The sequence below is a fragment of the Eucyclogobius newberryi genome, unplaced genomic scaffold (genome assembly GCF_026437365.1).
Source record: "Eucyclogobius newberryi isolate DKJ021-1_F unplaced genomic scaffold, fEucNew1.0.hap1 SCAF_17, whole genome shotgun sequence".
Taxonomy (NCBI): domain Eukaryota; kingdom Metazoa; phylum Chordata; class Actinopteri; order Gobiiformes; family Gobiidae; genus Eucyclogobius; species Eucyclogobius newberryi.
The window spans coordinates 5900048-5918959 of NW_027315801.1; the positions used below are offsets into that span (position 1 = coordinate 5900048).

The window sequence follows — 18912 nt, forward strand, 5'->3', positions numbered from 1 at the left end:
TGGGCCAAAACTCATCTAATGTCACAATTTTTTTTAAATTTGACAAATAAAAATACATTATTTTGTTGAATTAAAAAAAAAAAATTCTTTGTGTAAATTCTGCATAAACTTTGACTGGAATGAGTGTCCCTGGTGTGATGTCACTTCCTGTCATTTTCTAAGAACGATTTCTCCACAAATTCCTGCTCGATTGGTGTAAAACTATAATTTATATGTACAACAGGTATAAATACATTAAATAAAGTCAATATTAGAAAATTGTAAAAATCTTAAGTAATTGTTTACAGTGGATACTTTTTGTTTTATTTCACCACGTTTGAGAACAGGAATCTGTACTTTCTTCTCGACTATATTTTTGAAAAGGACTGAAAAGTAAAAAGTACTTTCCTCAGGGTTATGTTCATGGTGACGTTCTGCCTGAAGTCCTGGCGTTGAGCAAACAAATATACATTACATATATCATATTATATCGAGAAATGAACTTAATCTGAACTGTTCTTTGTCAACATCAGTGCATGCAAGTACATGTTTAAACGGGTTCTTCAATACTTTTACTCAAAGCGCCCCCTATAGGTCAGACGACTCATTGAACTAAAATGTAGTAAAGATATATATATTTAAAAGGTTCTTAAAAAATACAAAAATGTTATCCCAGAATTACAATCACTTCCTGGTTGTAATTGATGACATCACAGTAGGAAATTACCCAGCAAACACTGGGCCAAAACTAAAAATATATGAGAGCGACTTTATTTTCTTGAATTAATATTTACAAAAGTCAAAAAGAGTCAAAAAAGTTGTTTCTTTGTGTAAACTCTGCATAAACTTTGACTGTGATGTCACTTCCTGTCATTTTCTACGGATTTTTCAAAGTTTTTTTCCACAAATACCTGCTCGATTGGTGTAAAACTATAATTTATATGTACAACAGGTATAAATACACCAAAGTAAATGCTTGCATAACTGATGATCGTCGCAGTAACTGTCACGACCCATGGGTTTCAGAGCAGCTTTGCCACATATCGACAATCCAAAAGGGAAATACAAGGCAGACGACTCAAATACCGTCGACAAAAGAGCCGCAGAAACCCGCCAATAGCTGAACACGTCGCGCTCTTGTTCAGAAACGCTAAACCAAACTAACTTTAAACCTTTAACAGAGCAAACAGAGTCCACCGCAGGCAGAAGACGCCCCGGCAGCGGACGCTCAGGTAAACGCAATAACACACTAATCACGTTGAGTAGATTCGATTGCGATTTTGGGCGATTTTTGAATAACGTACTGACTTCAGCCGGTGGCACCGGTCGAGCCCTTGCAGCCCGAGGACAGCCAGGTAGAAGGAAAAACAGTTAATTACAACTTTGACCGTTTTAATCGCTCGAACGACTGACGTGTTGTGGTTGGTTTCACTCAGACTGACAGTGCGGTACAGGCCGAGGTGCAGCCCGAGCCGGCGACAGAAGAGCAGGTAAAACACGGGCCGCGGTCGCCGTCTCCTCTTTGGCGTCTGCTTTGTGTCTATGTTTTATCTTGGGGCGGATGCGCTTTCCTTTGTTTTCATTGAACCGATCAAACGGGCTTAAGCTAATCAAGTTTTCCTCTTTACAAAACGATCTTGTCTCTTTTTTTAATTTGCATGTCAATTAAACAAGTTTTTAATGATTTATTATTATTTTAACTCCTTTTTGACAACTATAAAATAAAATTAAGAAATAAAAAATTGAAGAGGGAAAAAAAGCCGAATACAGTGTCATTATTTCTTCTATTAAGGGGGACATGTTAGACAAAATTAATATTCCGGAGCTTTTAATCTCGTTACAAAGACGTTTCCTCATCATTGGTTTACTCAAATTTGAATTGATCAATCATTATGTTATTCCTGTATTGTCCTTCCACTGAGGCTCGAGTAAGCGTCAAATGTCAGTCTTCATCTAGGCCTGGTTTCTATTATTATCAAAATTTAAACCAATGATGTACGTTGGTTGGAGCTCAATACTAAGAACCTAAAAACAAGCATGATACGTCACCTTTAATCTTTGGACTGGACTCTGCACCACTTCCTGCATGATTTGCAGGGGGCAGGTTGAAACTATAATGCCATTCTCACCTGAACAGTCATCTTTAAGCTCGTTTGAACCCGCTTAACGAGACAAAACCGTCCCCGTGTGTGTGTCTCCTCCGCAGAAACCCGACGCGTCCAAGGCCTCGACGCTGGAGGCCGCTGCTAAACCCGACCCTGCTCCTGCTGCTCCCGAGGAGAAGAAACCTGAGGCCAAGAAGTCCATGTTCTCCCTCTTCAAACCCAAAGTAAGAGACGGCAAACACAGCTGGTTACACAGACTTAAAGGTGCACTGTGGGACCTGCTCGTTTCCATGGATATGTTAGTGCTTTGACTGGAATTGTCCCCAGTTTGGCAATAAAACCACATCAAGTTAGGGTTAGGTGAGGGGTCTCATTTATGACAGGTCAGGGGTCTCATTTATTACAGTTCAGGGGTCTCATTTATGACAGGTCAGGGGTCTCATTTATTACAGTTCAGGGGTCTCATTTATGACAGGTCAGGGGTCTCATTTATTACAGTTCAGGGGTCTCATTTATGACAGGTCAGGGGTCTCATTTATTACAGTTCAGGGGTCTCCTTTATGACAGGTCAGGGGTCTCCTTTATGACAGGTCAGGGGTCTCATTTATGACAGGTCAGGGGTCTCATTTATGACAGGTCAGGGGTCTCATTTATTACTGTTAAGGGGTCTCCTTTATGACAGGTCAGGGGTCTCCGTTATGACAGGTCAGGAGTCTCATTTATGACAGGTCAGGGGTCTCCTTTATGACAGGTCAGGGGTCTCATTTATGACAGGTCAGGGGTCTCATTTATGACAGGTCAGGGGTCTCATTTATTACAGTTAAGGGGTCTCATTTATGACAGGTCAGGGGTCTCCTTTATGACAGGTCAGGGGTCTCATTTATGACAGGTCAGGGGTCTCATTTATTACAGTTAAGGGGTCTCATTTATGACAGGTCAGGAGTCTCATTTATGACAGGTCAGGGGTCTCCTTTATGACAGGTCAGGGGTCTCCTTTATGACAGGTCAGGGGTCTCATTTATGACAGGTCAGGGGTCTCCTTTATGACAGGTCAGGGGTCTCCTTTATGACAGGTCAGGGGTCTCATTTATAAAGCCCCATTTGGACAGGTGCATTTCGACCTATTCATGGTCCAGAGTGACCTCACACACTCGTTGCTACTGCCATCTTGAGGACAAAAGCTGCAAGCTCACTCTGGGCTGCAGCAACAACAAGTATCAAAACAAAGACCCTGTGTGTCCAGACTGAGGCTGAGCTGTTTCCGGTCGTTAGCAGCTGGCTAATGCTAGTGGCTACGCTAATAAACATTAAGATAAGATAAGATAAGATAAGATATTCCTTTATTGTCCCACATGGGGAAATTTCATTGGTGCAACGCAGGTAGATACAGAGGAAAAGAACAGATCACATCGCTTATAGGAAGTCTGAAAAACACTTTCAGTAGAAGATCTCCTATAAATAAAAACTCCCATAGACAAATAAATAAATAAATACCATTGCATGTGATCCCGACAGTAATTGCACATGAATATGTGTCACGACAGCACATAGATTGCACATGAATTTCACAGTAATTGCACATGAATTGCACATGAATTCCAACAGCAATTGCACCTATGACAGAATTGCACATCAGTATTAGGTTAGGTCAGTATTGCGACGGGATAACGTGACGATCTCCGGGTAAGACGACTGTTCTCCGCAGTTTCATCAGTTCTTCCTTTGTGTAAACGCGGTACGGCGCCGGCCGGGGGGCGGGGCCGGAGCCGGGGGGCGGGGCCGGAGCCGGGGGGCGGGGCCGGGGGACTCAGAGCCAAGACACATCGCAACGACACGACGAAAACACTCAATCCAGCCGAATAAAGTCAAAACAAGTTAATTTAAAGCGATTCCAGTGCGTGTCCCGATCGTTCGTGAAGTTCCTGTTTCATATAAACGTGTATATAAACGTGTACCGACGACACGCCGTACTTTAGCGCGGCCGGAGGGCGCGGGGGGGGGGTACCAGCGCCTTGTGACGAATGAGCCTACATGCAGACCATTTTAACAAGCCTCTGCACCAAAACCAAGGCAAGTTTATTTGTAGAGCACATTTCATACACAAGGGAATTCAAAGTGCTTCACACAGCAGGAAAAATGCATTAAAATCACAAAGAAATTACTGAAACAGAAATACAATAAAATTAAGTCATAAAAGTCATAAAAGATAAGAGTGCAAAGAAAAATCCTTTCAGTCATATGCGCAGCTAAACAAAACTGTTTTTAGCTTAGATTTGAATCTTGTCAAAGTAGAACCTGTCTCACATCTTCAGGAAGACTGTTCCAGATTTTAGCTGCATAAAACTGAAACGCAGATTCCCCATGTTTAGTCCTGACTCTGGGCACCAGCAAGAGGCCGGTCCATGTTTAGTCCTGACTCTGTCACCAGCAGGAGGCCGGTCCATGTTTAGTCCTGACTCTGGCACCAGCAGGAGGCCGGTCCATGTTTAGTCCTGACTCTGTCACCAGCAAGAGGCCGGTCCATGTTTAGTCCTGACTCTGGCACCAGCAGGAGGCCGGTCCATGTTTAGTCCTGACTCTGTCACCAGCAAGAGGCCGGTCCATGTTTAGTCCTGACTCTGGCACCAGCAGGAGGCCGGTCCATGTTTAGTCCTGACTCTGGCACCAGCAGGAGGCCGGTCCATGTTTAGTCCTCAGAGTCCGAGATGGTTCATATGTCACTAACATGCCCAAGATGTACTTTGGTGCTAGGCCATGGAGAGACTTGTACACAAGCAGAGCTGCTTTAAAGTCTCTTCTCTGAGCCACAGGGGGCAGTGCAGAGACCTGAGAACAGGACTAATGTGATGGTACTTCCTGGTTCTAGTCAGGACCCGAGCAGCAGCGTTCTGGATGAACTGCAGCTGTTTTACAGCTCGTTTGGAGAGGCCAGTGAGCGGCTGTTACAGTCCAATCTACTGGAGACAAACACATGGATAAGTCTCTCTAAATCTGGTTTTGACACTATATTTTTGATTTTGGCAATGTTTTTAGATGGTAAAAAGCTGCTGATGTTATTGATTTGACGTGGCTGTTAAAGCTCAAGTCTGAGTCCATTATTACCCCCAGATTTTTAACTTGGTTTGTAGGTTTTATTGATTTGTTTCTGTGGGACAAAAACGATGATTTGAGTCTTGTCTGAGTTCAGCTGGAGAAAGTTGTTTTGCATCCACAAACTGATCTGTTGGATGCAGAGACAGAGTGAATCCACTGGTCCATATTCACCTGCCGACAGTGAAAAGATAGATCTGACTCGTCTGCATCATTGTGATAGGACACATTTTCACTGCGTATCAGCTGACCTAACGGCAGCATGTATAGTATGAACAGAAGGGGACCCAGGACTGACCCTTGGGGCACTCCACAGGTCAGGGCATGTGGTCTGAGACACAAAGTACTTCCTGTCTTCCAGATAGGACTTCAACCAGTTTAGGGCGGGGCCAGTGATGCCCACCCAGTCCTCTAGTCTCTGTAAGAGGATCCCATGATGGACAGTGTCAAACGCTGCACTCAGATCTAACAGAATTAAGACTGAGGCTTTGCCCGTGTCAGTGTTCAGGAGGATGTCATTTGTCACCTTGACAAGAGCAGTCTCAGTGCTGTGATGAGGTCTAAACCTGACTGAAAAACATCAAATGAGTTGTTTATTAAGAGGAAATCTGTGAGCTGTTGTAAACAACCTTTTCAAGGACTTTGCCCCAAAATGGCAGATTAGAGATGGGCCGGTAATGACTCAGTACTGCGGCATCAAGACTGCTCTTCTTTAGGATAGGCTTTATGACCGCAGTTTTCAAAGACATTGGGAATGTTCCAGATTGAAGCGACATGTTAACTATGTGAGTGAGTGGTGCAAGTAAACTGTTCAGCACAGACTTTAAAAATCTGGTGGGTAACCATCCAAACTTTACGTCTTTACCGAAGTTTGTTTTGTATTTCTAACGTTTTAATTTAGGAATTATTAAGGTAAAATGGACGTAAAGACATTTTGAAGCAAGCTAAAAACAGCCCAAATTACAGACATAAGCATTGAACGGGTTTGCTGAATTACAGTACGTAAAATTCAGGAGGATTTTCACGAACATTTTCAGACACGGACGATTCGCACGGGACTAGAAATGTTCCCCATGTACAACAAATCCGGTCCAAATAGGGCTCTTTATGATAGATAAAAACACAAAATGACATGGAAAGGAGTTGAGGCAGAAGGTGAGCTGGGGGACGAGAAGTTAGAACATTTGCAGAGGTTTGCATAAGTTTGTGTTTTGTCCGGACGCATATTTTTAGTCAGAATTCCACGTAAAGTTTATAAATGAGACCCCTGACCTGTGGAATCCGCTCACAGTAAGAACACATGCATTTCTGAGCGATAAAACGCCTGTAAATGAATAATTGTAAGCTACGCACAAGTTTGATGCCCTATTTTGGAATGTTCTAAGCAAAGCAATAACGTTTCCATGGAGACAAGCAAGGGGCGGGATCCATACGGGAAAAGTTACGCAGTGCACCTTTAAAGAAGTGAACGTATATATGGAATTAGTGATGGGCGACGATGACACACAAAATGACATCAACATGTTGTTTTTAAGGATGTGCAAAATCAGCAAATCACTCAAGAAATAACAACATAAGAAATAAGAAAACAAAATTAATGAAAACAATGAATAATTAAAAAAACAAACTTGCAATGAACTCTTTTAAAAGGATATTTATGTAGTTAATGTTACATGATGCTTAAAGTTACGTATGACAGGTTTTTACGATTTCTAATTTTGACTTTATTTGGTGTGTTTATACCTGTTGTACATATTATAGTTTTACACCAATCGAGCAGGTATTTGTGGAGAAAACGTTGAAAAAAATATGTGGAGAATGACGAAGTGACATTACACCAGGGACATTCCAGTCAAAGTTTATGCAGAATTTACACAAAGAAACAACTTTTTTGACTCTCTGACATTAAATGAGTTTTTGCCCAGTGTTTGCTGGGTAATTTCCCAGTGTGATGTCATCAATCACAAACAGGAAGTGAAATAATAAACTTAAAAAATATGCAATTTTGTGATAATATTTTTTATAATTTTTAGCTAAATTCTAAATATAGTTATCTTGACTGCATTTCAGTTCAATGAGTCGTCTGGCCTGTAGGGGGCGCTTTAAACTTCAACCAAGTCATTTCCAGAGACATTTTAACTAATTCCTGATTGGGAAAGACTGAAAACAGATTGAGATGTTTCTTTTGTCAGCATCGCCCACCCCTAAGTGACATAATGAGTTAAATTAACACGGTGTCTTGACCTCGGAGGCTCTGTTGGACCAAATGAGCGCCGCGGTCCAGGCCACGGTCCAGGCAGCGTCCAGCAGCGGAGTTCAGCTGCTCAGGAAACCTACAGGAGCGGTAAATGCACTAACCGAGTGCTGTGGTCGCTGTCTGTTTACAAGTGTGTCTACATGTATTTACAAGTGTGTTTATAGGAGTGTTTACATGTGTTTACACGTGTGTTTACAAGTGTGTTTACATGTGTTTACAAGTGTGTTTACAAGTGTGTTTACATGTGTTTACAAGTGTGTTTACAAGTGTGTTTATAAGAGTGTTTACATGTGTTTACACGTGTGTTTACAAGTGTGTTTACGTATGTGTTTACATGTGTGTTTACAAGTGTGTTTACATGTGTGCTTACATTTGTGTTTACGCGTGTGTTTACTTGTGTCTTTACAAGTGTCTTTACAAGTGTGTGTACATGTGTCTTTACAAGTGTGTATACACGTGACATGTGTTTACGCATGTGTTTACACATGTGTTTACATGTGTGTTTATGCGTGTGTTTACACATGACATGTGTTTACACGTGTGTTTACACATGTGTTTACACGTGTTTACATGTGTGTTTACGCGTGTGTTTACACATGACATGTGTTTACACGTGTGTTTACGCATGTGTTTACACGTGTGTTTACACATGACATGTGTTTACACATGTGGGTACGCATGTGTTTACACATGTGTTTACAAGTGTGTTACGCATGTGTTTACATGTGTGTTTACGCATGTGTTTACGCATGTGTTTACACATGTGTTTACATGTGTGTTTATGCATGTGTTTACACATGACATGTGTTTACACGTGTGTTTACATGTGTGTTTACATGTGACATGTGTTTACACGTGTGTTTACATGTGTTTACATGTGTGTTTACACAAGACATATGTTTACACATGTGTTTACATGTGTGTTTATATGTGTGTTTATATGTGTGTTTACACGTGACATGTGTTTACACGTGGGTTTACATGTGTTTACATGTGTGTTTACACGTGTGTTTACATATTTGTTTACACGTGACATGTGTTTACACGTGTGTTTACATGTGTGTTTACACGTGACATGTGTTTACACGTGTGTTTACATGTGACATGTGTTTACACGTGTGTTTACATGTGTGTTTACATGTGTCTTTACATGTGTCTTTACACGTGACATGTGTTTACACATGTGTTTACATGTGTGTTTACATGTGTGTTTACACGTGACATGTGTTTACACGTGACATGTGTTTACACGTGTGTTTACAAGTGTGTTTACGCATGTTTTAATGGTTCTTTATGTGGTCGGTGGCGAAAAAGAAGTACTTTATTTAGATACTACATAGAAACACACTTCATCTGTAAATATTTCCTACCTAGAAGCCTTCAGTTGCCATAGTTTAACCTTTATTTGGTTAAAAATGTATTTAAAATGTCAAAATTTACTTTAAAAACAAAAACAAAAATGTAAACATGTAAAAATTAAATACATGCAAATAAAAACAAAAAACAGAACCAGAGAGTAAAGAAGAAGTAGGATCGAGGAGGAGGCCGGGCCTTGAGCCTCGAAGTCTAAAGAATAAAGTCTTAAGTCTAAGACGTACAACTCCAGTAGGGGGCGGTAATGTAACACTTGGATACCAATCGCCATAAAACACCAAAGAAGATTAAAAATTCAAAATAAATTCATAATCTACCGCTTGTTTCCGTTCAGGGTTGCAGGTGACTGGAACCTATGCCAGTGACTTTGGGCCTTAGACGGGGTACACCCTGGACAGTGGCCAACTCGTCACAAAGTTAACACAGACACACAGACATCCATTCATATTATTCAAGTGCATTTGTCTGTTTGGTCAAAGTGAAACTAACACTGTGCTGTGGCCGTGTCGCTCTGGTAACAAAGGTTCTCGCTTTGTAAATCTGACACACGTCCAGTCTCGCTTTGTCTTGCTGCCGTCATTAAAAAGTGTCTCGTTTTAACTCTAGCTCGAGGTTTGAGAGGTAAACAGAAGGTAAACGGTTCAATCCCTGTGTTTAAGTGTTTGGAGTTCAGTTCAGCCGTCGTTCTGCCAGATTCTGTGTTAAATTGTAATAATCATAATAATCTTACAAAGAGATTTTTTTTTTAAAACGGGCACAGCCATTTTCTTTTCTCATTGTGTTCGATCAGTTTTAAAATTGTTTTTGTTTTTTTCCTATTCACCTGAGCTGCGAGATATATATATATAAATAGATGTTATGTGTAAAAATTGCACATAATGGACATAGAAAATAGATAAAATTGAATGAATTTCTTGCTGGATTTTGTTGATATTAGCTTTTTTAAAAAATCATATTTTGCATATTTAGTTTTTGAGTAAATTAGATATGACTGAAAATTGGTGAAAATAATAAAAATAAAATTGGGTCTCATTTATTTACTTTAATAATCCTTATTTTTTATGGGAGAAATTTGCATTTGAACCTACAATATCTCATATAAATCTATGGATGATTAAATGAAATCATGAAATATCTTTAGCTGTAGAGATTGGATCATTTATACTTTAAATGTGAAAATGTATATGTTTTGCTTGTAATTTTTTGGCTTAAAAACAGATAAAAACAACTTAAAACCTTAATTCTTTTGACATTTACAAAACTTAGTCAGTACAAAACAAACAAGCTTTTCCTGAAAGACGATTGGCTGTGAATCTCTCCATCACAGTAACTTGAGACTGGCTGCCCTGAGATGTGGCTGCCAATCTGCTCCAGGGGCCTTTCCCACTCCCGCTAATCACTTTACACCGACTCCATGTTGGAACAAACTGGGTGAAAACTGGGATTGAACCACAAAGCTTCCGATTATAGGGCAAACACTCGAAACACCCAAACTGTGGTGTTTTGTGAGTTTGACTGAAATTACTTTGTTCTGCATTTGAACAGCCGGCTGAGCCCAAAGCCACAGCTGCCCCGGCGGCGGCTGCGGCTGCGGCGGGCCCGGCCAAAGACGAGGCGCCCAAAGCCGCAAAGTCTCCCGAGGCGGCTGCGGAGGGCAAACCTGCCACTGCGGCGCCGCCTGGTGGAGAGGAGGCCCCCAAGAAACAGGAGAAAAGGAACTCCATCACAATCTTCTTCAAAAACCTGGTATAAACGATCGCGACAGTATCACGCGCTGAGTGACCGCGCGTGGAGTGACCCCAACCCTAACCCCGTAGAGTGACCGCGTGTGGAGTGACCCCAACCCTAACCCCGTAGAGTGACCGCGTGTGGAGTGACCCCAACCCTAACCCCGTAGAGTGACCGCGTGTGGAGTGACCCCAACCCTAACCCCGTAGAGTGACCGCGTGTGGAGTGACCCTAACCCCATAGACTGACCACGTGTGGAGTGACCGCGCGTGGAGTGATCCCAACCCTAACCCCGTAGAGTGACCGCGTGTGGAGTGACCACGTGTGGAGTGACCCTAACCCCATAGACTGACCACGTGTGGAGTGACCGCGCGTGGAGTGATCCCAACCCTAACCCCGTAGAGTGACCGCGTGTGGAGTGACCGCGTGTGGAGTGACCCTAACCCCATAGAGTGACCGCGTGTGGAGTGACCGCGCGTGGAGTGATCCCAACCCTAACCCCGTAGAGTGACCGCGTGTGGAGTGACCACGTGTGGAGTGACCCTAACCCCATAGACTGACCACGTGTGGAGTGACTGCGCGTGGAGTGATCCCAACCCTAACCCCGTAGAGTGACCGCGTGTGGAGTGACCGCGTGTGGAGTGACCCTAACCCCATAGAGTGACCGCGTGTGGAGTGACCGCGTGTGGAGTGACCCTAACCCTAACCCCGTAGAGTGGCCGCGCATGAAGTGACCGCGCATTGAGTGACCATGCTTGGAGTGACCCTAACCCCGTAAAGTGACCGTGCATGGAGTGGCCGCGTGTGGAGTGACCGCGTGTGGAGTGACCCTAACCCCGTAGAGTGGCCGCGCATGAAGTGACCGTGCATGGAGTGACCACGCTTGGAGTGACCCTAACCCCGTAAAGTGACTGTGCATGGAGTGACCGCGTGTGGAGTGACCGCGTGTGGAGTGACCCTAACCATAACTCCGTAGAGTGACCGCGCATGGAGTGACCCTAACCCTAGCCCCGTAGAGTGGCCACGCATGGAGTGACCGCGCATGGAGTGACCCTAACCCCGTAGAGTGACCGCGCATGAAGTGACCCTAACCCTGTAGAGTGACCGCGCATGAAGTGACCGCGCATGGAGTGACCCTAACCCCGTAGAGTGACCGCGCATGAAGTGACCGCGCATGAAGTGACCGCGCATGGAGTGACCCTAACCCTAACCCTGTAGAGTGACCGCGCATGAAGTGACCGCGCATGGAGTGACCCTAACCCTAACCCCGTAGAGTGACCGCGCATGAAGTGACCGCGCATGAAGTGACCGCGCATGAAGTGACCGTGCATGGAGTGACCCTAACCCTAACCCCGTAGAGTGACCGCGCATTAAGTGACCGCGCATGAAGTGACCGTGCATGGAGTGACTGCGTGTGGAGTGACCGCATGTGGAGCGACCCTAACCATAACTCCGTAGAGTGACCACGTGTCGAGTGACCACGTGTCGAGTGACCACGCGTGCCGTCTCGATACACGATACACGATGATACACGATACACGATGATACACGATACACGATGATACACGATACAACACGATACAACACGATACACAATGATACACGATACACAATGATACACGATACACGATGATACACGATACACGATGATACACGATGATACATGATACAACACGATACACAATGATACACGATACAACACGATACACTATAAAACATAATACACGATACAAGATACAACACAATACAACACACGATAATACACGATTCACGATACACCATAATATCACGATTTTGCCATACATACAATAATCCATATAGCTCTCATGATATTCTACGATACGTCACTATTTATTTTAAAGAGCCCAATACATTTTAACACAATTTTCTTTAATAAACCATCACCTGCATAAACTCAACATGAAATACGCCCATTTTAATAATCAAAACAGTCAAAATGTCACACATTTTCCATAAAAACAAGTTTCCTTTCTTTAAACGAGAAACAAAATTGTAGCGCGGCCACAAAATAATTCGGGAAATCATACCAAAACTGACTCGTGGCGATACATCGATACGGCGGCCCACGATGTCAATACCGTATCACCAAATTTAGTATCACAATATATATTTATATCAATATTTCAATATTTTAAACCTCTGTGATGTCATTTTCCACATATTTTTCAACGTTTTCTCCACAAATACCTGCTCGATTGGTGTAAAACTATAATCTAATGTACAACAGGTATAACATGCACTAAATAAAGACAAAGGTCACAACTAAATGTGTGTCACTCTAAACAGACAATTTATCGCAGAGTTAAACAGAATATAACTAGTCTAAAGAACAAAAGAGTTTATTAATAAATGTTTACAGTTTGTCATTTGGCTCTTATAGTGACGAGAGCGACAAACACTAGATGGCACTGGAGTCCACGTTGTCTTTTGGTCTTTTTGTCTTTAGAAACTGTTGTCATTTGTCAGACTGGAACTGTCCGCGCTGCACTGGGGATGTCACGATGTCAAATGTTCTAACGATTATTGTGAGAATAAACGTCGCCAATTGACGATTATTCACGATTATTAACGTCCCGACCGAAATGACAGCAAATAACTAAATGTTCTTTCCTTTTTGTTTTCTGAACACGTCGCCGCTTCTCGACGTGTGACATGCTTTATACAGTCAAACTTTATTAATGATCTATTTGACATAAACGGCGAGATAAAAACGCACTTTACATTTAGGTTTATGAGGAAAAGGCTGAGCAGAAAGGACTTTGTTTCGCTTCAAAAATCGTTAAATTTGTTTTAAATGAAAAAAGGAAAATATTTTGCGATTTTTAAAAACTTTTCTATGAATCAATAAAAAATGTTCTTCTAAAAATGTCCCAATTAGAATTTTTTAGTCTTTACGAATATATTGTTACGATTAAGTTGCTTCTGTAATATTACCATGTGGTCTTATACTAGTTGTGATATGAAGGAGAAAAAAAGGTGAAAAACTCTTATCTATGTATCTTTTTTTTTTTTTTTACAATATTGATACTACAAATCAATACTATATACTACAACTTACTTTAGCTAAAAAAAAAAAAATCACTTTTCTACAAATTGAATTTAAAAATGTAAAAAAGAAATCCTCCTAAAAATGTCATGATTCAAAAAAGAATTTGCCATTACGATTATGATGTGACCAAAATAATCAAGATGATCAATTAACCTGATAATCTTGACATCCCAAATAAAGAATGGATTTTTTTTATCTCGACAAATTTGTTGTTTCTGTAATATTACCATGTGGTCTTATACTAGTTGTGATATATATATTCTTTTTAACTTAAAAAAATACTTTCTATCTTGATTCAGGGAATTCAAATTGAGTCCTATTTATGTATTTGTTTTTACTATATCAATACTACAAATTGATACTACATACTACAACTTACTTTACCTAAACAAATTGTCTTTTCTACACATTTTATTTAAAAAAATGTAAAACATGAATTGCTCCTAAAAATGTCACGACTATAACTTTTTAGCCTTTATGATTATATGGTGACCTTAATCATCACAATTATTGAGATGGTGATGATTGAAAAATAATGGAATTTTAATCTTAATAAATTTGTTGTTTCTGTAATATTACCTTGTGGTCTTATACTAATTGTGATTTTTTTTTTTTAAATAGTTCTATTTATGTTTTTTTTTTCTTTTTTCTTTTTTTACATTATCAATATTACATACTACGACTTTTCACTCACTTTCTACAAATTTGAAAAATCCTCATGTCACGATTATAATTTTTTCCGCTTTTACGATGATATTGTGACCTAAATCATCACAATTATCAATTAACCCAACGCACATACATGACCTACTCTCGTGTTTTTTTTTTTGTTTTCAGAGCCAGAAGCGCCCCTCCACAGACGCGGCGGCCCCGACAGAAGCGGCCCCGGCCCCCTCAGCCGAGAAAACCAAGTGAACCCGCCGCGCGCCTGTACGAACGTGTAATATACAACAAGAGTTTGAAGAAAGCGGAGGCGCGCGGGCCGAAACGACGATGGAACGCGAGCTGAAGTGTCCCGAATCCTCCCATCGCGCGCGGACAATGCTTAGCAACGATAAATAACGTACATGTACAAGCTATATTGTTTTATTAGCAGTAACGTGCCGTAGAATGCTTTGTTCAGTGGCTAACAGTTTTTCCCCCCCCCCGGTGCCTTTCTAAACTCTTAATATTTAACGACACAATTCAATTCAACGATCCGTGAGAATCTTGAATTACAAAATAAATCGTCTGAAGGTATTATACGAGCCATTCGCGTTAATCGGAATGGTCTGTACTGTAGATAACGGCTTGATGTTCACCGTCTGGCTAAAATCCAAAGCTGTTTTGAGGGGCAAGATCGCGACGGTAAAATGAAAACGCTTTCGGTGTGTTCGCAAAAATAATCATTAACTCTGAGCACTTTTTTTGTTACTCTCATATAGTGTTAGTCCTCCGTGTTGTACGTTTGCACATTTTCATAACGGCTTCATTTTGATTTGCGTTTTACTTGTGTACAGTAACTTGAAGGCAATAAATCGTATATGTTCAACCTTTTGTCAGTCGTCACCGGTGATTTCATGAAGTTAAGATTGTGAGTCTATATAATACGCGATACACGGCTAACAATTAGCTACATGTACAGTTTAACGACGATATTTCTTTGTCAAAGCACAACCTGCGCAAGCAAAATACAACACGTTTTAATCATCAATACGGTAAATATGTCAAATGTGCATAAAAAAAGCTACAAAAGAGTAGCACTATCACAAAATAATTTGTAAAATATACCCAAAACAAATTTAATCAAGCCCATTAACAATCAATTATTTGAGGGTTGCATTTTCCCTCAGTGATTTTGACAATGATGTTTATTTTAAATGATTACCGTATTTTCCGGAGTATAAGTCGCACCAGCCAAAAAATGCATAATATAGATATATAAGTCGCACTGGAGTATAAGTCGCATTTTTTGGGGAAATTTATTTGATAAAATCCAAGACCAAGAACAGACATTTCATCTTGAAATGCAGTTTAAAATAATAACAGATGAGAGAACATGGTGATTAGGTGTACGTATGCTAACGCTAACAGCTTCAGCTACATGACGTATGCTAACGCTAACACCTTCAGCTACATGAGGCACAGACAGAACTGTGGTAAGTGTCTGGTATGCTAACGTAACATATGAACAGTTATTCAGATAACTATAGCATAAAGAACATGCTAACAAGTTTACCAAAGCATCAGTTTTACCCCAAATCACTAAATCCATTGAATTCTTCTTCCTCTGTGTCACTTCTAAACAACTCCACAAACTCCAGAGGTAGAGGAAGTGCAGATTCTTCTTCTGTGTCGCTTAGAGCCTAGAGCGCCCTCTTGTGGTTGTCAAGGTGAAAATAACAACAAATATCACATTATAAGTCGCTCTGGAGTATAAGTCGCACGTCGGCCAAAACTCTGCGATTTATAATCCGGAAAATACGGTATACGATTTAAGTAATGATGCTTTCTCTATGAAGGCATTTCATGATTTCTGATTTTAAAAAGAAGAATATAAAATGCTCTTTGTACATATTAAATCCTTGGGAATGTTCGGAGAGGATGAGTTTTTGACATAAATATCACAAAAACAAGAAAATGTAAATGGTATTCACGGGCAATGCGCCGCTAAACGTCCCATACAATCGCACGTTACACGAGTTTTTCACGACTTTTGCAGCTGAAACGTCTCGGCTCATGTTTCCAGCACGAGTTAGAATGTAAAGACGTGTGCTGTGTAAGCTACAGAGCCATTATTTACTTTAGATTTGTGCTCTTTTGTCCCGGTGTGAGTTTTGAGCCGCGCCCATCACACATGACACATGACTAAAACACACGCGAAATGACACTTTTATAACAAAGGCAGAGGTGTTATCAAGTCAAAATGTCAAAAAAAGAAACAAAAACATTCAGATTTGATCACTGAAACACTTTATTTATCCATCTAGAAGTCTTCAGTCACCGTGTTTCCACCTTTACTCGGATGTTAATGTTTCAACTGCTAAATTCATGGTTAGTTGCAGCCCTCGTTCAAACACTATAAATATTTGATAAAGTAAAGGTTTATCAGTTAAACAACAGATTAAAGTCACTCCAAACCTTCTCCTTTATCATATTTATAATCCCACTGATGATATTATACAGTCAGTTGTTAGAGCAGGTTTGAGACTGTGAAGGGTCAGAATATGAAACACGTCTGTTTGAAAATAACTTTATTCTGTGTGAGTGTGTGACCTCCTTTTACAACTGGATATGAGTTTATTTGTGTCTTTCTTAAGAGCTAAACATACAGACATAAACACAGACTTCCTCCGCCTGCTTTCAGAAGACGTTCAGAGTTTGTTTATTTTACCTCAGTCGTCCTCAGAAGCTCAGGAGATCCAAGCTCTAGAGCTGGGCCCCGAGTGGGCTCCGAGTGGGCCCCGAGTGGGCCCCGTGTGCAGGTTTCTCCAGCAGCACTGAAGGAAGGGCCACAGTTTCCTGCGAGCACAATAAATGGTATTACTATATCTTAACTTTTCCTTAACTCTGAGAAGACTTAATCAGCAGAGGAGCAGCTGGACCACCCTGGACCACCCTGTACAACCCTGGACTACCCTGTACCACCCTGGACCGCCCTGGACCGCCCTGGACCGCCCTGGACCGCCCTGGACCGCCCTGGACCAGACCGAAACCAGGAACAGACCGAGACCAGGGCTGACTTTACAATACAAGAAACAAAGTAAAACGATATGGCTAAAACAATACCTGTAAAAACACGCATCCTGTAAGCGGACGCCGCTCCACAGATCTGTGTTTGCCGTGTGTGCTGCTGTAAGGGCTGATCTTTATGTGTTTGTGGGAGAAAATGCACTTTGAGAAAACATCTTTTGAAGTCACAGCGTCCCACATGCAGTAAATGGAAGCGGAGTTGATTAAAAAAAGTAATAAAAGTTATAAAACATACGCAGATTAAACCGTTTTGTTATTTCCACGTGGACGTTTATAGCCACGAGCTGAACAGTCCTGAGCCTGAACTGTTCCATGGTTTCACCTGCGTCTCCATGACAACCGATACGAAAACAAACCGCTTTCCCACAGCTTTGTACTGAAACTACAGTGGTACTAAACAAAAGGGACTGTTAAAGGTTAAGATACCGTATTTTCCGGAGTATAAGTCGCACCAGCCAAAAAATGTATAATAGGGAAGAAAAAAACATATATAAGTCGCACTAGAGTATAAGTATATAAGTATAAATATAAGTATAAGTCGCACACCAGCCAAAACTATGAAAAAAGGTGCAATTTATAATCCGGAAAATACGGTACTACTTTTTTCATAATAATACAACAGGCAAAAAGAAAGCAACACGTTTAATACTCATCTTATCTTAGAATACGAGGGAAACACTGTTAAGGGCCGTGGTCTGCTCTCTTTACGGGACACTCTGCATAAAAGACTCAAAAGTGAGTTGACAAAAAACGTGTCCGAACTCGACTGAAAGGATGATCTGGAGCGGCGGAGCGAGCTTTCTGGTCTGATCGTTATTCGTCGCGTCACGTCCGCGTCACGCCCGCGTCACGTCCGCGTCACGTCCGCGTCACGCCCGCGTCACGCCCGCGTCACGCCCGTCAAACGCCCGTCAAACCTGATGGTGTTTGTCTCCGCCCTCGAAGACGTCCAACCAGTTTCACCGCAGATACAGGAGGAATAATAACGGCTGCTTTTCAGGAAAATACTGTAGCTCACGGCAACGGATGTGTTATTAAATATGACTAAGAGGAGGGAGGAAGGAGAGGATATGACTGGATATGGATCTGATCATGCCGTAAAATGTAGGTGTTCAACGAATAATAGGTGATGGTAAAATGATTGAACTACTACTGGGTTAAATAAAAAATAAAATAAGAATAATAATTATTACAAATAATAATAATAGCAAGTAGTAAAGTAAAGTAAAGTAAAGTAAAATATAAATAAATAAAATAAATAAAATAAATAAAATAAATAAAATAAATAAAATAAATAAAATAAATAAAATAAATAAAATAAATAAAATAAATATATAGCAAGTAGTAAGGTAAAGTAAAATAACACAAAACAAAATAGAATAAAACAAAACAAAACAAAGCATGATAAAATAAAATAATAAAAATAAAATAATATAACTTTACCTGTTATGGATACCATGTTGAGGGAAGAACCAAATCAAAAGATGAAGTAGTGATGACAACTGAGCTAATCAGACAGAACATGGAAGTCATGTGTAAAATTGTCACATTTTCAAACAATAAACTCTTTCTAAATG

General features: G+C 40.9%; 1 protein-coding gene and 1 long non-coding RNA gene across 2 annotated transcripts in view; one reads left to right on the forward strand and one right to left on the reverse strand.

The window, feature by feature from the left end:
• The window catches only part of bcas1 (brain enriched myelin associated protein 1), a 33638-nt gene extending 18499 nt beyond the window's left edge, over positions 1-15139 (forward strand). The window contains exons 10-13 of the mRNA XM_072448599.1: positions 2186-2308; positions 7426-7518; positions 10351-10551; positions 14441-15139. Of these exons, the coding sequence (XP_072304700.1) occupies positions 2186-2308; positions 7426-7518; positions 10351-10551; positions 14441-14518 (495 nt within the window). The 3' untranslated portion in view covers positions 14519-15139. The remainder of the gene's footprint in view (positions 1-2185; positions 2309-7425; positions 7519-10350; positions 10552-14440) is intronic.
• The window catches only part of LOC140362691 (uncharacterized), a 573302-nt gene that overhangs the window by 212497 nt on the left and 341893 nt on the right, over positions 1-18912 (reverse strand). The gene's annotated exons all lie outside the window — the stretch shown is intronic.